Source organism: Gorilla gorilla, chromosome 15 (genome assembly GCF_029281585.2).
Source record: "Gorilla gorilla gorilla isolate KB3781 chromosome 15, NHGRI_mGorGor1-v2.1_pri, whole genome shotgun sequence".
Lineage (NCBI taxonomy): Eukaryota > Metazoa > Chordata > Mammalia > Primates > Hominidae > Gorilla > Gorilla gorilla.
Genome location: NC_073239.2, coordinates 37,157,249 through 37,179,453, shown reverse-complemented (window position 1 = coordinate 37,179,453; position 22,205 = coordinate 37,157,249). Strand labels below are relative to the sequence as shown.

Genomic DNA, 22,205 nt, shown 5'->3' with positions numbered 1-22,205 from the left:
CATTTGTGGGTCAACAGTGGATTGACTGACCTGAGATCATTTTCCCTCAACTGCAAAAATATACAGTTTATAAAAACCAGGTCTTGAGAAAATAGAGCTTAATATCAATAAGGCTGTAAAGAAAAAATTCCTGGAAAACATCAGAGCCCAACAATGTGCTGGGATTGTATGTCACATGGCTAGTACCAGTTTCTGTCATTAATGTTGGAGTACATGGAAAGGATAATACTTGAGGGGATGGGGCCTTATAAAGTTTGTAGGTTTGCTTGTTTTAGAAAATGTTGTTTTTGGTTGTTGTTGTTTTGTTTTGGTTCGGTTTATTTGGTTTTTTTTTTTTTTTTTTTTTTTTTTTTTTTTTTGGAGACGGAGTCTCGCTCTTGCCCCCCCTAGGCTGGAGTGCAATGGTGCAATCTGGGCTCGCTGCAACCTCTGCCTCCCAGGTTCAAGCAATTCTTCTGCCTCAGCCTTCTGAGTAGCTGGGATTATAGGTGCCTGCCACCACACCTGGCTAATTTTTGTACTTTTAGTAGACACGGGGTTTCACCATGTTGGCCAGGCTAGTCTCGAACTACTGACCGCAGGTGATCCACCTGTCTTGGCCTCCCAAAGTGCTGGGATTTCAGGCATGAGAAAATGTTGGTAACACACATGCAAGAAATTTTAATATTCTATAGATGGCTTGCCTCTGCTGTTGTTATTTACACCGTATTCCACTGTTTTATCTTCTCATTCCAATTTTACTTGTGAAAATAGCAATAATTATATTCATTCTAAATTCTCAGGCTATTATGAGGGTAAACAAAAATTTTCACAACTGCACTTAAAATCTTTGATAAAACAAAACGAGCCAAAAATCTAAGGCATTCCTATTTTTAAAGAAAACAACAAGGCAGCATCATACATCTGTGTAGGTAATAGTTGGTTTTAAAATGTCGTTTCTGGCCAGGTGTGGTGACTCAAACCTATAATCCCAGCACATTGAGAGGCCAAGGAAGGAGGATCGCTTGAGTCCAGGAGTTTGAGACCAGCCTGGGCAACATAATAAGACCCTGTCTCTACAAAAAGAGTTTTTAAAAATTAGCTGGGCATGGTGGCGTGCACCTACTCAGGAGGCTGAGGCAGGAGGATTGCTTGAGCCTGGGAGTTGAAGGCTGCAGTGAGCTGTGATTCTGCCACCCTACTCCAGCCCGGGTGAAAGAGTGAGACCCTGTCTCAAAATGAAGGAATGAATGAATAAAACAAATAAAAATAAATTATCGTTTATCATACAGCCAAAGAGACCATCTGCTAGCTCATTCGGCCACTTCCTAGGATCAGACAGGAGATTAGTGTAAACATGCATATGCACTGATTGGGCAAAGCCCTTCTCAGGACTTTCACTCAATTCAGGGTTGCTGCTGTTGTTTGTTCTCAATATGTTTTTAAACAGTAAATAAGTTACCATGGATAAAAAACACTATATAAACCAAAATACATGTCTGAAATTAGTCTAAATGTTCTTCAGTATACTCAAGAAGATGTTTTGACCCATGGGTCTCAAATACTAAACTCGAATTGCTTCAGAAGAAGCATAAAGTCATTAAAAATTTCAGAAAGCAATATGTGTATGTCTATGTGTGTACATGCATAGACACATACATAATTTCTTCTAAAGATTACTATCAATTTTGGTTTCAAACTTATTGAATCAACATGATGATATCATTAATAGTTACATTATTTATGTATTTACGGAATGAAATGCCAAGAGGCATATGTATTTCCCCTCCCTCACCTTCCAATTTTCTTATGCAACAAGTTGGCAAGCCTAGTGGTTTATGAGGAAATCTGTTAGAGAGTAAGTAGTGGACACACTGTCTTATGATAACATTTGCTCTTTCTTTCTCCAGTCTAAATTATATAGTTCACTTGATTGTTGTAGTTACAAAGTTGTATTTGTTCATGTATCTGTCTCTCCATTGGACAGTGAGTCCAGGAGAGCAGGGATTATGATTTTTTTTTTTTTTTTTTTTTTTTTTTGAGACGGAGTCTCGCTCTGTCGCCCAGGCTGGAGTGCAGTGGCGCGATCTCGGCTCACTGCAAGCTCCGCCTCCCGGGTTCACGCCATTCTCCTGCCTCAGCCTCCCGCGTAGCTGGGACTACAGGCGCCCACCACCACGCCCGGCTAATTTTTTGTATTTTTTAGTAGAGACGGGGTTTCACTGTGTTAGCCAGGATGGTCTCGATCTCCTGACCTCGTGATCCGCCCGCCTCGGCCTCCCAAGGGATTATGATTTTTATCTCTGTGTCTAATCACTTTTCTGCCCCCAGGAGCCAGCTGCCTTATTCAGTAAATGGATGCTCTTCCACATGGTAATCTTGATTGGTCAATTTCTGTACTATATAAGGTTTTGGGAAGCACAGATGGACAGTGATGAGAGAGAGTAGATGAAAGGAAGATGAGGTTATAGGGATAATGTGGGAAAGGAAAGAAAGGGATATCTTCATAGAGCAGGAAGCAAAATTGGAAGTCAAAGTGTCCAGTGGCAGTGGTGAAAAGTGTTGACCAACCTCGATTTGGTGAAGGTGGCATCAAATCAATTTAAACTTTTCACAGGGAAGCAGGGTATTTCTCAACCTAATGCTTATGGGGAATTGGCCTCTGTATTTCTCTCCAGACTTTCACGGACTACTCAGCCTAGCCCAAACAATAGCCAGATGCCGAATGGACTGCCAATGTGAAAATTATTCGATTTGATTAAGAAACAATTTAGTCTGATTCTGGTTTGTATTTAAAGCCTGCTAATATCAAAGTACACGGAATTTTCATTTTTATATCAGCAACTTAGATGCCATTTAGAAGCTGTGCCATCCTGAAATTAAAAGCACAAGTGCTAGAGTCAGCTTTCACCATTCCCCTAGAAGAGATCAGCTTTTTTGGTGTTAACAATGTGTTCTATAGCAGGAAGGCAAGACTACTGTCCAAGATGTGACCTCCTTTCCTATCTCCCGGAGGGCTGTGATGAGGGCCACTGCTGCTGGCTGTGAGGGTCTCCATTTCCCTGCCCCTCAACCCTGTATCCTCAGTGCACACACCACCTTTCCTTTTTTACATGGCAGACTAGCTTTGTCTTCTGGTGGCCACGTAGCTTCAGAAGTGTGGTTTTTAGTAGGTACAGATCTACTAGGACCTTTCATTCAGTTAAAGCTTCTAGGAACTGAAAGACAACAGGAGGCGAGGAGAGCAGGAGAAAGAGGAAGCATGGAGTGTTAGAAGATAAACGATCCTCATTTCAAATGAAGACTGCTTAATGAAAAATCTCCTTAAGGCACTATTTCCCAAACTTGCCTGTTCATCAGTGTGAATTACACAGGGCCCCTGGGAAAAATCCAGACTCCTGGCTGCCATTTTAGAACCACTAAATAGATCTGGAGAGGTAAGAGTCTGGATAATCTGTATTTTCAACATGCCCTGGAAATTCCAACAGTCAGGCAAATTAGGGAATCACTAATTTAAAAGAAGTCCACTCCATCAATTTAAGTTGTTAAGATTTGAATAGATCAGGATTAGCTCTCAAAAATGCATTGCTTCTTGAAGTAAACATTTCAACAGAATTAAATTTTGAAAGAATTAAATCCCCTAATGCTATCCCTTCCCTAGCTCCCCACAGGCCCCAGTGTGTGATGTTCCCCTCCATGTGTCCATGTGTTCTCATTGTTCAACTCCCACTTATGAGTGAGAACATGCGGTGTTTGGTTTTCTGTTCCTGTGTTAGTTTGCTGAGGATTATGGCTTCCAGCTTCATCCATGTCCCTGCAAAGGACATGAGCTCATCCTTTTTTATGGCTGAGAGTATTCCATGGAGTATATGTGCCACTTTTTTTTATCCAGTTTATCAGTGATGGGCATTTGGGTTGGTTCCAAGTCTTTGCTATTGGGAACGGTGCTGCAATAAACATGTGTGTGCATGCTTCTTTATAGTAGAATGATTTATAATCTTTGGGCATATACCCGGAAATGGGATTGTGAGGTTAATTGGTATTTCTGGTTCTAGATCCTGGAGGAATAGCCACACTGTCTTCCCCAATGGTTGTACTAATTTACACTCCCACCAACAGTGTAAAAGCGTTCCTATTTTTCCACATCATCTCCAGCACCTAATGTAGATGAGAGGTTGATGGGTGCAGCAAACTACCATGTCATGTGTATACCTACGTAACAAACCTGCACGCTCTCCACATGTATCCCAGAACTTAAAGTATAATAATAATAACAATTACAAAGATTGAAAATTTAAAATTTTAATTTAAATTGGGCTTTAGTTACTTGCAAAATACATTGTATTTCCAAACAATGTGCAAAACAAAGAGTTATTGTATGCATTATCAATAAAGTTATATCGCTCCTCTTAAAAATAACATTAAAGAAAAATAATTAAATCCATTTTAGGGCAATGAAAATATGTATCTGTCAATTTTAACTGAAAATTCTCTTACATTTATACATCCCACGTTCTAATAAGGACTAATTGACACTTAATTATGAGCAGTAAAGAAATATGTGTTTGCGTGTCTGTATACTTATAGATCTGTTCCAATGGAAATATCTATTTGGAGTCAGAAAATCTGTTTGGTCCCAGTTCTCACTAAAAACATGATCTCATTAAAAATACTTAAACACAATAAACTTTACTTTCTCATTTATTAAAAAAAAATTAAATCCCTGGCACTAGAAATGTAAAACATGGCAAGTATGCATGTTCTAATCTGGAGTTAATTTGGTATGTGTAATCCCATAAGCAAAGCAGTAGCCATGTCCTATTGTTTTTTTTTTTCTTTCCCAATACACATGCTAATCTACTGCCTCCCCCAGCCCCTGGCCATATTAATATTACTGAAGCCCACTTTCATCAGTGTCTTTCCACGATAAAAACAAATGAGCAAGCAACCAAAAACTACACAAAACCACATGCACACACCTGGCCCTCCTTCAATGGATCTCCACTGCCTAGAGAATTAAATCCAATTCCTCTGCATGGTATGCAAAATCTCCACAGTACGGCCCGACCTGCCTCTCCAGCTTGATCTCTAACTGCTTCCCTACACATAACACATGTGCTGCCAAGAGGGACTTCTGGCTGTGTCCCAAACACGCCTGGGTTTCCCAGCTCCAGTTGCCCTGCCTGGTGTCTGTGCACATCTCACCTATCCACACTCTTCCCACTCTTCCAAGTCACCTCATATGCCTCTCTCCACTCCACCAGACTTAATATGTACTGTTTCCCCACCACCCCACGTGTATAATTCTGCCCTGTTCTATTTGTCTGGGACGTGAGCTCCTTGGAAACAGTCTATGTCTTAAGAAAGCACCTTTTAATCTCTAACACTGCCACGTATGTGAGTAGACTGGAAAGACCATGAGCTTCAGAATCAAGTGGCCATGTATACCTTTCTTGAAAGGCAAAGAAAGTCTTGAGAGACTTTCAAGGAGTTACTTAGCCTTCCTGAGCTTTTTGCTCCTTAATTAGTATAGCAGTGATAATAAATCAACCCTACAATATTAAGTTATGGAAATAAATGTCTGTGAAAGCATCTCGCTCACAGTGATTGCTCAATAATGACTCATCTCCTCCCTTCCCTTCTTAATTCAGATTTATTAACATATGTTCAATAAAGCAATAGGTATTTGTGATTCCATTTTTCTAGTTCCTAATTCTAGTTATTTCAGGTTTTTATACAGGCACAGAAGCCCTTTTCTTCTACACTGGTTCCCCTAAGAGGAGTTACCTTGACCTAAAACATAAGAAAAGCACCAACCATAAAACTCTGCCTTTCTTAGTCAGTTATGTGCATTTTAAAAAATAAACGTTCTACTTAAGCTGTTATTCTGGAAAACCAGAATTTCACTGGCAATCCCTGATCCATTTATGCCCATAAATTTCCAAGGTAAATACAGCAAATAGGCAGAAGCTGGTAATATGAAGATATAGATGAGTCAGGATGGGAACTGGTGGCTGGGATGAGGGCCAGAAGAAAACTACAGGTATAAGAGCCAGGAAAATTAGTTGCTTAACACTGATTAATGGCCGTGCTTGTCCTACTCATTACAAACATTAACTTCTCATTTAAGTTATTTTAAAATATTTGTATGCTGACATGCTAAAGTTTTTGTGCTAACAAAATCAAATTTCATCTTTCTGGAATATTTCAGAGCCAAGGTAATCTAAAATTTTTAGATAGGTGCTAAAGAAAGGGAGCTCAGGCCCGACAGTCTCAGGATACAGGCCGAATAGAAAATGGGGGGAGCTGAACGAGGAGAGACGTTAGGCTTGCAAAGGTAGGGACCAGGATGTAAGCATGAGGTTCAAGTTCACAGTCCCATTCACTTTATTAACAGCACTGAGCAGTATCACTGCTGCCCAAGCCATCAGAAAGGTCCTGGCCAAAAATGCAAATCCTTCTTTATCTTCCAGAACTGGAATTCCCATTCAACAGATTTTCTGGAAAAATTAAGTTTCCTTTTACATTGTCATGGCTATTTTTTTGAGATCACAATGCCCAGAGTACAGTTTCTAGATTATCTTGATTTCTAACTCATGGTTCCTTAAGAACAGCTGAAATACTAAGAGCAAATGACAGCTGCTAGACCCCTTGAAGTTACTGTTTAAAAAAAAAAAAAACTGTTCCCTAGGTATTTCTCTGTTTCACTGAAAGAAAAACAAACTCCCAGGGGAAATAGAAACCTAAAAACCTTTGAAAATAATTCTTTTTTAACACAGGCCAATTACTAAATAGAGAACTCATCAAAGAAAAAGTATTTTCTTAAAGCAAAAAACTAAACCTGCATTTAGGTAAATTAATGTTTATTCATAACGATTTTTAATGTTATTTGTTATTCTAAAACTTGCAAAAATTCCATCTGTTATAGGAGTTATTGAAATAGTCGTAGATGGGTGTATGTGCGGGGGAGAAGATGGCGGCGGCGGGGGAAGCAGCGTGAGCAGCCGGAGGAGCTCCGAGTCCCATTGAAACCGGCAGCCATGGCCCTCCACAGCCCGCAGTATATTTTTGGAGACTTTAGCCCTGATGAATTCAATCAGTTCTTTGTGACTCCTCGATCTTCAATTGAACTTCCTCCATGCAGTGGAACAGTTCTGTGTGGCACACAAGCTGGGGATAAACTACCTGATGGACAAGAATATCGGAGAATTGAGTTTGGTGTCAATGAAGTCATTGAACCCAGTGACACTTTGCTGAGAACCCCCAGCTACAGTATTTCAAGCACACTGAACCCTCAGGCCCCTGAATTTATTCTCGGTTGTACAGCTTCCAAAACAACCCCTGATGGTATCACTAAAGAAGCAAGCTACGGCTCCATCGACTGCCAGTACCCAGGCTGTGCCCTCGCTTTGGATGGAAGTTCTAATGTGGAGGCGGAAGTTTTGGAAAATGATGGTGTCTCAGGTGGTCTTGGACAAAGGGAGCATAAAAAGAAGAAAAAACCGCCACCTGGATATTACAGCTGTTTGAAAGATGGTGGCGATGATAGTATTTCCACAGAAGCCCTGGTCAATGGCCATGCCAATTCAGCAGTCCCGAACAGTGTCAGTGCAGAGGATGCAGAATTTATGGGTGACATGCCCCCGTCAGTTACGCCCAGGACTTTTGACAGCCCCCAGAACTCCACGGACTCTGTCAGTGATACTGTGCCTGACAGTCCTTTCCCCGGAGCACTCGGCAGTGACACCGGGACTGCAGGGCAGCAGGAGGGGGGTCCCGGGGCTGATTTTGGTCAGTCCCGCTTCCCTGCAGGGGCTGGCAGAGACACCCTGTCAAGGACAGCTGGGGCTCAGCCCTGCATTGGTACCGATACTACTGAAAACCTTGGAGTTGCTAATGGACAAATACTCGAATCCTCGGGTGAGAGCACAGCTACCAACGGGGTGGAGTTGCACACCATGGAAAGCATAGACTTGGACCCAGCCAAACCCGAGAGTCCATCACCTCCTGCTGACGGCACGGGCTCTGCATCAGGCACCCTTCCTGTCAGCCAGCCCAGGTCCTGGGCCAGTCTCTTTCACGATTCTAAGCCCTCTTCCTCCTCGCCGGTGGCCTATGTGGAAACTAAGTATTCCCCTCCCGCCATATCTCCCCTGGTTTCTGAAAAGCAGGTTGAAGTCAAAGAAGGGCTTGTTCCAGTTTCAGGGGATCCTGTAGCCAGGCATTGGTTGCTTTCCCGCCAATGTACCACCTGATGAAGTTCATTCCTCTGTATTCCAAAGTGCAAAGGCCTTGTACGTCAACACCCAAGATAGACAGCTTTCTTTGGCTAATGAATGAATGTACTAATATGCCAGTACCTCCAAAACCCAGACAAGCTCTTGGAGATAAAATCGTGAGGGATATTCGCCCTGGAGCTGCCTTTGACCCCACGTATATTTAGACTCCTGACAGTTAACAAGTCAAGCCTGTCTGAAAAGGATCGGCAAGAAGATGCTGAGGAATACTTAGGCTTCATTCTAAATGGACTTCATGAGGAAATGTTGAACCTAAAGAAGCTTCTCTCACCAAATAATGAAAAACGTGCGATTTCCAATGGCCCCAAAAACCACTCAGTCAATGAAGAAGAGCAAGAAGAACAAGGTGAAGGAAGCGAGGATGAATGGGAACAAGTGGGCCCCCGGAACAAGACTTCCATCACCCCCCAGGCGGATTTTGTTCAGACTCCAATCACCGCATTTTTGGTGGCCACATCAGGTCTGTGGTTTACCAGCAGAGTGCAAAAGAATCTGCCACTTTGCAGCCATTTTTCACGTTGCAGTTGGATATCCAGTCTGACAAAATACGCACAGTCCAGGATGCACTGGAGAGCTTGGTGGCAAGAGAATCTGTCCAAGGTTATACCACAAAAACCGAACAAGAAGTTGAGATAAGTCGAAGAGTGACTCTGGAAAAACTCCTTCCTGTCCTCGTGCTGCATCTGAAACGATTCGTTTATGAGAAGACTGGTGGTGCCAGAAGCTTATCAAAAATTTTGAATATCCTGTGGACTTGGAAATTAGTAAAGAACTGCTTTCTCTAGGGGTTAAAAATAAGAATTTTAAATGCCACAGAACCTATCGGCTCTTTGCAGTGGTCTACCATCACGGCAACAGTGCGACGGGCGGCCATTACACTAGAGACGTCTTCCAGATCGGTCTGAATGGCTGGCTGTGCATCGATGACCAGACAGTCAAGGTGATCAACCAGTACCAGGTGGTGAAACCAACTGCTGAACGCACAGCCTACCTCCTGTATTACCGCCGAGTGGACCTGCTGTAAACCCTGTGTGCGCTGTGTGTGCGCCCAGTGCCCGCTTTGTAGGACACCACCTCACACTCACTTCCCGCCTCTCTTTAGTGGCTCCTTAGAAAGAAACTCTTTCTCCCTTTGCAAAAATGGGCTAGAATGAAAAGGAGATGCCTTGGGGTTCGTGCACAACATAGCTTCTGTTGATTCTAACTTTGAAATCAAAATCATTTGGTTGAAACAGACTGTCGCTTGATTTTAAAAAATACACAAAAACCCATATTTCTGAAATAATGCTGATTCCTGAGATACGAAAGTGGATTTGATCCCCAGTCTCATTGCTTAGTAGAATAAATCCTGCACCAGCAACACTTGTAAATTTGTGAAAATGAATTTTATCTTTCCTTAAAAAAGAAATGTTTTAATCCATCACATTTTTCTTCCCTACCCTTTAGTTTTTGATAAATGATAAAAATGAGCCAGTTATCAAAGAAGAACTAGTTCTTACTTCAAAAGAAAAATAAACATAAAAAATAAGTTGCTGGTTCCTAACAGGAAAAAAATTAGTAATTGTGCTGAGGGAAACTGCTTACATAGATATTGCAGATCAAATATTTGGAGTTAAAATGTTAGTCTACATAGATGGATGATTGTAACTTTATTGCCATTAAAAAGATTTCAAATTGCATTCATGCTTCTGTGTACACAAAATGAAAAATGGACAAATAATGAAGATCTCTCCTTCAGTCTGCTCTGTTTAATTCTGCTGTCTGCTCTTCTCTAACGCTGCATCCCTAATTGTACACAGTTTAGTGATATCTAGGTGTATAAAGTTGTCATCCATCAATAAAAATCACAAAGTTGGTGAAAAAAGAAAAGAAATAGTCGTAGATGATGGTATAGGTGGAGAGGGGTTGCTGGGCTTTATTTAAAGTGCTATTCAAAGCTTCACATATAGGTTTCATTCAAACTTTAAGAAGAAAAAAATGAACAATCAGAAATGGGTAAGATGTGGGGATATAAATAGATATTTTGTACATAAGATTTCTGCATCCCCAAATATTAGCTTGTTGTGGAATTCTGTCATCTATTCTTGTTTCAGTCAAAACAAGCAAAAAAAAAACCAGTCAGAACAGTATGAACAACAATCATCTAGTTCCACCAAAAACTTTTCACTCAGCAAGCAAGCATTGAGTCCCTAGCTTAAGATGCAAAGAGGAGCAAGAAATATTCTCTTCCATTGAGACGGTCATTGTCTAAAGGAAAATGTAGATAAGCAACCAGACATTCAGAATGACCTGTGTTACAAGCAATAATAAAGCTGAGCGCTGGGTACTATGGGGCACTTGGGAAGGCTGCCTAAGCCAGAGAGCTTCACAGGGAGCCTTGATGTCTGAGTAAGAATTAACCAGATGAAGCAGAAGGGGAAATAGGCTCTAGGAACAGAGAGCTTTGAGCGCAAAGGCAGGCAGAGTGTGAGGAGAGGAGGCCTTACTTCCTTGTGACTGCAGCATGAAGGTAAGGGGAGGGCTGAGAGCAATGAGGCTCCACAGGTGCTCCTGGATGTCCTAATTAATTTTGAATTAACAAATCATAAGTATGACTTTTTCTCTGTTTTTTTTTAAAAACTTTGTTCCTTAATTGCATGCAAAATGTATCTGTTGAGATAAAAATAATTTCATTCCTAGTTCTAATTAGTTTCTCAAATAATTGTTATCCTTGGAGAGCAGTAAATGACAGATGAACATTAAAAATTTTGTAAAAATGTCAATTGCAGTTTGTTCATATATCATGTAGCAATTACCAGCCTTGTCTGGCTGACATATACTTGAGGGAGTGTGGAAAGTGCTGAATGCCTGAAGATAAATCAACTCTTCCTCTGGGAGGTGAGTTTATTCTTCTTTGAAACCCATGGGTATTTAGTGTCTGGAGATGGTGGTATGGAGTACATAGAGAAGCCCTTCATTAGGAGTGAACTCTTACTTATTTTCTCTGATGAACTCTCAGACTCTTTTGCTGCCTCAAATTGCACTACGACCTGTCAGGTGTTAGAGAGTTCAGCAGTGGAGACAGTCCCAGGAAACAGTCTGGAAACAAAAGGGTCTGCCCCCCTCCTGGGTACATCAAATATGGAAGCATCACATTTGCCAAGAGACAACACCATAAGAGGATAACTGACAGCAGTCAATTCTATCCTGAAAATGCTCTGAGGCTTTAAACATAGTTTATTGCCTTGACATTGGGCCTCAGAGTACACCTGCCTTTTCTCCCACTATCCTGATAAATTCTGCACTCTAAAATGTTTCTCTGTATCAATGTAGCAAACCTCCATTTATTAGCAACTTTAAGTAACCTCCAGGTCCTTTAGATGACTTTCATTCTTCTTTGTGCTGGACATTTTTATATGACAGACAAAAATATCTATTCTCAGAGCTGGAGGAGATAAAAATGTTTTCCCTGAAGGGAATGAACTCTTCATTAAGCTAAAACTTTTTAAAGAGTATATATTAAATGTAAATATAGTATTATAGAAAATTATAATGTAATAAATTTACTGTGAAAGAGTCCATTTTTCTGGTATGACACTTTTTATGTAGAGTTTAAAAAAAATAGAACAAAAAGCAAAGTAAACTTAGTGAAATGGAGCAGAATAAAGAAACAGAAAACAAACTTATCCTGAGACCCAAGCTGTGTCCTAGGATGAAAGTGGTTTCTGCTGGTTGGCAAGAAGAGAAGAATCCTAGACACTATTTCTCTTGCATAATAGGACAGTAAGGAAAGGGTGTCTCCGCCAAAGAAGTCAAGAGAACTTCTGCCAGATCTTGGAGCAATTCTTATTCTTCGTTAGTTCTTCTTTACTAATCATTTGATTAACTGATATTAAACACTCCCTAGCACTGCAATAAGTGTTTTATATAACTTTATTCAACCTCACAACAATCAAATGGGCCCATTTTACAAATGAAGGACCTGGGGTTCAGAGAGGCCAAGGGACTTTCTCAAAGTCACACAGCTAGTTAGTTGTGGAGCTATGCCAAACTCATGTCGGAATCAAAAATGTTTCTTCTGAACTTTTATACTATACATTGTACTTGCTTTATCTAGTGACAATGCTAAGTTCATTAAGAAGTGAGAAACCACTTCTTCGTATAGTATTCCCAAGTACCTCATGCAATCCTATACAATTTAGCAAAATGTTTCTTTAAGAATTTTCTATCCCCCTTCTCTTTCAGCAGTATATTCCCCACCAGGGGATGAAAGAGGTAACAGGGACAAGGTAGCTAAGGCTAGCACCGTTTCAAAGCATTTTGCTTCAAAAGTGTTTCTCTTCATCATCTCATTAATAGATAGCTACAAAGAATCAAAGAGAGCAACATTCTACTCACACCTTGATCCCTTTATTTGACCAGTTACTCAAGGGAATCGACGATTTTTTTTTTGGCTCCACAGGGCATGGATAAACAACTTCATCGATGTGCTTCAGGTTACCATTTGAAAAGGCAGTAGAGATATGTATAAAGGCTTCCAGCTTTGGCATCTGACTAGCCATAAGAGCTTCTGGGTGGCAGTGATGTTAAGTTGCACAGCATGTCTACAGAAGATTAAGCAGAAAGAAATACAGTGAGATAAGTCAGCATCATGCCTTGCTATAACTGCACCTACTCCCATAACTGGAATACCTATCAGATTTTGGTGGCTGCACCAAAACACCAGGAAGAAAAGGATGGGGCACGGCTGCACAGTTATGTGATACTTGGAATGTCTTATGTATTGATGATGTGTTTGTGTACATAAACCCTATTCACTGATGCACTGTATGCATATTTAGAGGTCACTTGGCTCTAATCAACTGGAAAAAGAATCACAATCCTCTGAATTTACAAAGGTGCTTCTATAAGCAGCCATTAAAAGAACAAAAACATGTAAATTAAGCATCTAACTGAAGAAATTGGAAAATATAAATAAACTGGAGAGAAGCAACAGTGGATTTTTAAATGAGCAATATAAGTTGTTATAAAGTTCCAGGCCAGACATGAAAATTGATGTCAAAATCTGAAATTGCAACTACTGGAATACAAAGCTATATAGACAGTATGTGATAACAATGAAATACTTCATTCTAGGAATACATGGTTTATCGAATACCAGGAAACTTATTAATTTAATTTAACTCAAAAAGAGAAAAACTACATAATAATCTATATGTATTTTGAAAAGTTTAAGACGATGTTTAGTTTTCATTTCCAATTTCATTAAATGAATTCACTAGAATAGGAATAAAATGATTAAACAATATGTATTTAAGTTTGCTAGCCAATGTCATTCTTAATGGTGAAAAACTAGGAATACTGCTTGTAAAGCCAGGGCTAGAAATAATGCCTGCAGTCACAACTACTACTTAACATTGTTCTGAGGTCCTAGCCTTGTAAGTAATTAGAAAGAAAACTAAAATTAATGAAGAAATATAGATATTAAAAAGACAGTCACAAAAATTACTATAGGATTATATAATTGCATACCTGGAAAACAGAAGCAGCTTTTTTAAAAAGCTAAAGTGTACTATAGTTCAGTAAGGTGTCCACTGATAAAAATTATATAAAAAGGCCAGGCACAGTGGCTCAAGCCTTAATCCCAGCACTTTGGGAGGCTGAGGCAGGCGGATCACAAGGTCAGGAGATCGAGATCATTCTGGCTAACAGGGTGAAACCTCATCTCTACTAAAAATACAAAAAAATTAGCCGGGCACGGTGGCGGGCGCCTGTAGTCCCGGCTACTCGGGAGAGTGAGGCAGGAAAATGGCGTGAAACCGGGAGGCGGAGCTTGCAGTGAGCCGAGATCGCGCCACTGCACTCCAGCCTGGGCGACAGAGCAAGACTCCATCTCAAAAAAAAAAAAAAAAAGAAAGAAACATTAGCTTGCCTGTATATAAACAAAAATTAGAGAATACAATGCAAGAAATGTTCAAATGTGAACATTTATATCAAATTAATCATAAATTAATATAATAACAGAAAACAAAAATTGAATAAATGGGAAAACATATTGTTCTTGGATAGGAAGAATCAATATTTTAAATATGCTAAATGTTTCTACAGTATTTTATATCTATAAAGTAATTCCAACCAAACTCCCAAGATTTTTAAAAACCTGGCAAGATTATCTTAAATTTAATCAAGAAGTATATGCAATGAGAACAGTCAGGAAAACTCTATAAAAATGAGAGTGTGGGAGGTGGAGGTTGCAGTGAGCCACGATTGTGCCACTGCACTCCAGCTCGGGCAACAGAGTGAGACTTCATCTCAAAAAAATTAAATAAAGTAAAAAATAAAAATATAAACTCCTCATGTATGACTTCTGTAGTCAGACACTAACACTGTATTTTTATTAGAAGCAGGAATTGGGGTGGGGGCATTAAATTTATATAATGCTTTTGAAACAATTCAGAAGCCTTTAATGTGGTCTCTTACAATCAACGAGTTAGCCACACGACCTCATTTTGGTATATCCACAGGAGATTTGGCCTCTACTTCATTGGGCTCATTGAAGGTAATCAAATCTTTTCTAGTCATGAGAATCTTTGATCTTTAATTATTTTACTAAGTCTTGCTCTTCAAAAATAACTGTCTTATTTAGTCCCCTTAACTCACCAAGACATGCTTACACATATACATATACATATGTAAAAGAAAAGAGTAAGGTCCCTTAAACTAAGGGGCAATCTCTGTGGAATATTTGGTGTCCCAAGGTGAAAGAGACACTGTAACATTTTACAGAGAATTTGTAGAGTGCTGAGTAAAAGCAAATAAATGAATTCTACAAATTTGCTCCAAGTTTAGAACAATTAAACACAAATAAGTACATTCTAATTTAAGCAAAAACCATTATACCCAATGTACAGATTAACAAAAATTCACAAAATGTTAAAATTTTTGCTAGTTCACCAGTAACTCCCATAAGATATAAAGATTAGTCTACACGTTTTTAATGCTTTAGCAAGGATCATTTCTATAACTCCATAAGGCAGCATGGTATAGTAGTATGGCCGTCAAACCTCGGCATATAGCAGGGTTGCCTAGGAAGTTGCTCAAACAAACAAACAAACATACGTCCTGACCCTGGAAATTCTCATTCAGCAGTGTCAAAGCTTGGGCACCTAGCTTTACTTTGAACACACTCTCTAGTAATTCTGATACACTCTGAAGTTGAGAACCATTAGTGTATTGGAAAGAACTCAGTCCCTTTGGAGCCATGAAAGACTGGATTTGAATTCTGATTCTGCCATTTATTTGCTATGTGACTGGGGCAAATTACTTACCTCTCTGCACCATCATGTCTAAAATGCCAATCATTTGACTAACTTATCAAGTGATCGCAGAGAAGTAGGATTAAGCACATATTATGCTGTTCTGTTAGACAATTTTGCATTTAACAAAATTTTAGTTCATTTTGCATAGTAATCTATAATAAATGCTAAATGCAACACAATGTTTGATTCACCATCTTGTCATGTTTTCTTTCCACACCAAAGGTCAATTTCACAGAGTTCTTTAATAATTCTTTCTTGCAGCTGGGCAGGAAAGGAACTAGGGTGGCTAGGAAGTTGAACAACCTTAAGATTACTTCTGCTCTGCAACAGAATTGGTGGTGTCGCTACATTATTCATGCTAGAGGATGGAAGAAGTGTTGATACTAACTCAGAAGTGACAAACAATAGTTTCCCCTTCTTCATGATATTGTCATGGAGGAAGAAATTTCCTAGGAGAGGCAATAAACTACAGTAGGGAAAGTATGGGCTTTAGAGATTAGAGACCTGCATTCCAATTTTGCTGTATAACTGGGCACGAATTACATAACCTTGGATAGAGGACAGCTTTCATGAACTAATATCTCATCTGTGATATAGGAATAGGCACACTACAGAGATTTCTGAGTATTAGAGTAATGAAGTCAAATGTTTGTCTTAGTGCCTACCACATTGTAGGTCCCTAATAATAGGAAAATTCCCTTTCTACTTCCAGAGCAGTACTCCATTTCCAAAAGATGCTGGTCAGAAAGCTGTGTCGTGTGTGTGTGTGTGTGTGTGTGTGTGTTTGTGTGTGTGTGTTGGGCCATGCCAAGGTTGCTGATTCTATTCTGTGATCCAGAGTGTATGCCAAAATCATGTTGAAACTCATGGCTTTTGAATAAAATAACTATGGGAAATTTGAAGCTTTTAAGAAAAAGACGGTGCGATTGGAAGAGATTTTTAAGAACAGGAAAGAAGCTGGACATGTAAAACCATGCTGGTGATTGAATTAGTGAATGATAGTGTAAAAGAAGGTAAGAAAGAAATTGAGAAAATAAATTGCTTCTGTTTCTGGAACTGTTAGTGTATCCCCAGGACTACATTTCCTTCCCTCCCTCCCTCTCTTCCTCCCTTCCTCCCTTTCCCCCTTCCTTCCTTCCTTCCTTCCTTCCTTCCTTCCTTCCCCTGTAACTGGCCCACAGGGGAGAGGTTGAACATGCTTCAGCTGATCTGACTCGAGTAACAGGAAAACTGAAAACTAGTTACACTAGAGGCCTCTTGCTTTTTGTGAGATAATTTCTTAGGAAAAATTAAAAAAAACAAACTAATGAACACAACTGGCTTTGGAAGTTTAAATGCAAATATTTATAATTTTGGAAGTTTCCAAATGCCTTTCCAAATGTTCCCAATTGCCTTTGCCTTATATAGAGATTTAACAGAATCATTAATGTCAATCAGAAACTCATTTTTGAAAGTTGAGAAAAAGCAGCTTTTATACAGGGAAGCCTGGGGCAAGCATAAACACACTACTTTTTTTTTTCCTACAAAAGAGTCTAAAAATTATCAAGGAACTCGTAAAATAAAATTAGCACTTCTACTGTGTGCTTCTTTAATAATCAACAATGTTGCTCGCAGTCCCAGCGCTCCGAAGGAGGGTGCCTCCCGTTGACAACAACCTGAGCAGACCCGCGCCTAGGCCTTCCGCCAGGCCTGTGCTCGCCTCGCCCAGGGGGAGGAAGACTGAGCCCGGCTCAAGCGGCGCGGCGCGCGGTCCCGTTACCTTCGAGCGATCAGTCCCCTGGCTTGCCAGTGAGTCCCCTGGCTTGCCCCAGCGCCCGCCGCGGCCTCCAGCTGCCCCCGCCCTGACCACTGGCCCGGATGTGCCAGCGGCCGCCGCTGGCAGCCCCTGTGCCATGGGGCTGCCCACTCTGGAGTTCAGCGATTACTACTTGGACAGCCCGGATTTCAGGGAGCGCTTGCAGTGTCACGAGATTGAGCTGGAGCGAACCAACAAGTTCATCAAGGAGCTCATTAAGGACGGCTCTCTGCTCACTGGGGCGTTGAGGACAGGTAATGTTGATTGCCTACCCAGTTCCCTTGCCCTTTCATCCTTTCCAAAGGAACCCTGAGTTCCTTCAGGAACACACCTCTACCCAGGTTGGAGATCTGTCTATGGCAGTGCAGAAATTTTCCCAGTCGTTACAAGATTTCCAATTTGAATGTATTGGTGATGTTGAAACAGATGATGAAATTAGTATTGGTCAGTCACTAAAAGAATTTGCAAGACTACTCATTGCAGTAGAAGAAAAGCGAAGACTGATCCAAAACGCTAATGATGTATTAATTGCACCACTTGAGAAACTTCGAAAAGAACAGATAGGTGCAGCAAAAGGTGGAAAGAAGTTTGACAAAGAGAGTGAAAAATATTACTCTATCCTTGAAAAGCATTTAAATTTATCTGCAAAGAAAAAGGAGTCTCATTTGCAAGAGGCAGATACACAAATTGATCGAGCACATCAGAACTTCTATGAAGCATCATCAGAATGTCTTTAAATGGCTCACGCCTGTAATCCCAGCACTTTGGGAGGCTGAGGAGGGTGGATCACCTAAGGTCAGGAGTTCGAGACCAGCCTGACCAACATGGAGAAATCCTGTCGCTACTAAAAATACAAAATTACTGGGCCTGGTGGCACATGCCTGTAAAGCCAGCTACTTGGGAGGCTGAGGCAGGAGAATCGCTTGGAACCAGGAGGCAGAGGTTGCGGTGAGCCAAGACTGCACCACTGCACTCCAGCCTGGGCAACAAGAGCAAAACTCCGTCTCAAAATAAATAAATAAACAAATAAATAAAAATAAATAAAAGAAAAAAGAATATGTCTTTAAAATTCAAGAGGTTCAAGAAAAACAGAAGTTTGAATTTGTTGAACTGCTTTTGTCATTTCTTCAGGATTTATTTACTTTTTTACCACGAGGGATATAAACTTGCCCAGGAATTTGCACCGTATAAGCAACAGCTGCAGTTCGACTTGCAGCATACAAGGAATAATTTTGAAAGTACTTGACAAGAGGTAGAGGGGTTGATGCAAAGGGTGAAATCTGCAAGGCTATCTGCATGTCCAGGAGAAATGACCACTTGGTTTTACATGGATTAAACAGCCTTGTTACTAGCTCACCGGAAATGTTCAAAATATTGTATCCGACAAAAGACAGATTCAATTGACAAACAATTCTGCTTCGACATACAAGTAGTAGAAAGCCATGGGATCATCACATTACAGGCCTTCTCAGAAGCTAATAGAAAACTCTGGCTTGAAGCCACGGATGGGAAGGAACCGATTTATACTCTGCCTGACATTATAAGCAAGAAAGAAGAAATGTATTTGAATGAAGCAGGGTTCAATTTTGTGAGAAACTGCATTCAAGCTGTGGAAACAAGTGGTATCACCATTTTAGGCCTCTACTGAATAGGAGGAGTGAACTCCAAAGTTCAAAAACTTGTGAATATCATATTTTCTCCTAAATCCCCTCCTGATATTGATATTGAACTGTGGGACAATAAGACAATAATGAGTGGGCTGAAAAACTACCTCAGGTGCTTTGCAGCACCACTGATGACTTACAAGTTACACAAAGATTTGTATCATTGCTGTTAAATCTGATGACCAAAACTACAGGGTGGAGGCTGTACATGCATTGGTGTGCACATTGCCAGAGAAAAACAGAGAGATGCTGGACATCTTAATAAAACATCTGGTCAAAGTATCACTGCACAGCCAACAAAATCTCATGACTGTCTAAAATCTTGGTGTCATATTTGGCCCAACTCTAATGAGAGCACAGGAATAAACTGTGGCTGCTATGGTGAATATTAAATTTCAGAATATTGTGTAGAAATTCTGATAGAGCACAATGAAACAATTTTTCATACTGCTCCAGACCCAAGCATTCCTCTTCCTCAGCCTCAGTCTCGATCTGGATCCCAAAGGACATGAGCAATCTGCCTCTCTATAGGCTCTAGGAAGCCCAGAGGGACGTGTACTCCATGCCTGGCTGAACTTGATAGTGACTCCTATAGCAGCAGCACAGACAGCACCCCCATGGGGAGCATCAAGTCACTCTCTTCTCTTTCCTCGGAACAAAATAGCACTACAAACTCAGCTTCCTGCCAGCCCAGGGAGAAATCTGGAGGGATTCCTTGGATTGCAACCCAATCTTCCAATGGACAGAAAAGCCTTGGTCTCTGGACAACCAATCCTGAATCAAGTTCTAGAGAAGATGCAACCAAGACAGATGCAGAATCAGATTGCCAGAGTGTTGCTTCGGTCACTAGCCCAGGGGATGTTTCCCCACCCATAGACCTAGTCAAGAAAGGGCCTTATGGGCTTTCAGGACTGAAACGAGCTTCTGCTTCTTCTCTCAGATCCATCTCTGCAGCTGAAGGAAACATGAGCTACAGTGGATCTATTCAAAGCTTAACTTCTGTAGGTTCCAAGGAGACACCCAAAGCTTCAAACCCAGATCTGCCTCCAAAAATGTGCAGGAGGTTAAGACTAGACACCACCTCAAGCAATGGCTATCAGCGTCCTGGCTCAGTAGTGGCAGCAAAAGCTCAACTGTTTGAAAATGTTGGTTCACCTAAGCCAGTTTCTTCTGGGCACCAAGCCAAAGCCATGTACTCCTATAAAGGAGAGCACAGCCTGAGCTTTCCTTCCCACAAGGAGCGATATTTTCCAGTGTGGACCCATCAGTGGAACCAGGATGGTTATGAAGACAGCTTATGAAGACAAAACGGGACTAGTTCCAGAAAATTATGTTGTCTTCCTCTACTACCATTTAGTGGATGGCAGTATCTTCACGGTATCCGGTAACAAATAACAAGTGCTATGATTTTATCTGACACAGATACAAGGGGATCAGCCCACTAAGTGAAAACAGTAAATTTCTATCAAGTTCTTCACCAGCAGACTATGTAGCTCCTTATTAATGGAAAAAAAGGTTTAAATGGTTGGCCATTCTTTTTTGTTTGGTTTCTTATTTTAAAATTTCTTGCTTCTGAAAAATTTATTTTTGGATAATACGTAACTCTACAGAATGTCTCTTCCATAGCAATTGTAAAGTTTCAAATACTGTATTAAGTACTATATCCCAGAAATTTGGAAACCAGAAATCTGCTGTATGGATTTTGAGATGTGTCCTTTACTGCCTGGCATTCTCTGAGGATCTCTGAAACTGCTACTTAAAAATGTTACTGAAAAGCTGGTTACCTGCCCTTTGGGTGCCACAGTCCTGACCTACTTGTTCTTGACACCTTACATATTACTTCAGCGTTCCCCACTATGCAGACTCTCAGGTATTAACTGTATAAAACTCTTTACATGCTATTATAATCTGCAATCTCGATCTCTTCTACTTTAATGTTTCTAGAATAGGTTAAATACACATATACACACACAACTATGCCTGAGAAAAGTTATGCTTTTACAAATAAAAAGAATAGATTAGCATTAACGAGTAGGGTGAATAACAGTAGGCAGAGTCAGAATCAGAAATAAATATCAGTGAATCAAAATAAAAGAATGAAAAATATTCTGTATTAAAAATTATCAATGTAATATAAAAGTCTGATAAAAGATTATTCTTTTTCTTTTACCTCTGACTGTTGACCTCTGTACACTGTAATAAGGTGTTGCTGGATGGAACTTCTTGATCTAGGTCCTTGGTGACCTTAGCAGTAATAACAGCATTGCCGGCACCCTAATTACTCTCTGCTAAAACAGAAGGTAGTTTATCAATGTACCAGTCCCTTAGTCTATACTCGGTTTAAACACGCTTGCCATTATCTGGTATCCTGCTAGATTAGAACCTCTTAAAAGCAAATTGGTTTTCTTTCAAAGACCAACCTGACTCCAAAGAGAGATACGGAATCCTACTTCTTCTGCTGCATAAAGAAATCTCAACTTTCATTTTACTTGAACACAGACCAAATTGTTCCTACTTCTGCGTTGTCTGTGAGCTAGTTCTACGGATGATCCATTCAGATTTAAAGCTTTTTTATTGCACAGGACGTGGATATGAAACCTAACTCTTGTATCTGATGGCAAGGCATATGTTGTAGCCACAGTACTGGCTATGGTCCCTTTGCTGAAACAAGTTACAGAAGCACTGATTCAAGCTGTGTTTGTGCTAGAAGTTTTAATCTTGTAGATTTGTGAGGATGGCTCTTTTTCCTTCATAATAGATTACATGTGTAAGCAAGTCAGGGCCATATACTCGAGACAGGCTAAAGCTGCTTTTCCCTTAAAGTAAGTTTCCTACAGATAAGGTATTTATGAGCATTGAGAAAGTCAGGACATGTACTCTAAATCACACAGAATGTTAATTCCACAGGAAGGCAATGCCAGACATTGGAAGAGGATCACATTCAACTTCTAATAATAGTTCAATAACAAAACCTTAGCTTTTCAGAAAAAATGTGAAGATATGTTAGAATTGCCACATCCATACCTTCGAAACATGCAACCTGTGCACCCTAATCACTGCTTACAGTTTAATCAGAATGATGATGAGATTGAGGGGGTCTAAATTTAAGTTTATCATCTTCTGTGTTATGTGAAAATATCCCTCAGTACAAAACATTTGTGTATTTCACAGA

The 22,205-nt window shown here is 40.3% G+C and overlaps 1 protein-coding gene, 1 long non-coding RNA gene and 1 pseudogene across 2 annotated transcripts; all 3 read left to right on the top strand.

Moving 5' to 3' along the window:
* The first annotated feature begins 4,273 nt into the window (after positions 1–4,273).
* Positions 4,274–9,822, top strand: LOC101133180 (ubiquitin carboxyl-terminal hydrolase 10-like; annotated as a pseudogene).
* Positions 9,823–10,615: 793 nt separating this feature from the next.
* Positions 10,616–13,713, top strand: LOC115930579 (uncharacterized). The gene is made up of 3 exons (XR_004067209.3): positions 10,616–10,785; positions 11,045–11,153; positions 12,718–13,713. It is a non-coding gene; the product is annotated as an uncharacterized lncRNA (long non-coding RNA).
* Positions 13,714–18,824: 5,111 nt separating this feature from the next.
* Positions 18,825–21,961, top strand: LOC101145879 (rho GTPase-activating protein 42-like). The gene has a single exon (XM_055361444.2). It carries the CDS (start codon positions 19,651–19,653, stop codon positions 20,332–20,334), a length of 684 nt encoding a protein of 227 aa, XP_055217419.2. The 5' UTR covers positions 18,825–19,650; the 3' UTR covers positions 20,335–21,961.
* The last annotated feature ends 244 nt before the right edge of the window (positions 21,962–22,205 follow it).

What these genes read in the sequence shown, in the direction of transcription:
- LOC101145879 (XM_055361444.2), top strand. Translation starts at nt 19,651, where the DNA reads ATGGGGAGCATCAAGTCACTCTCTTCTCTTTCCTCGGAACAAAATAGC.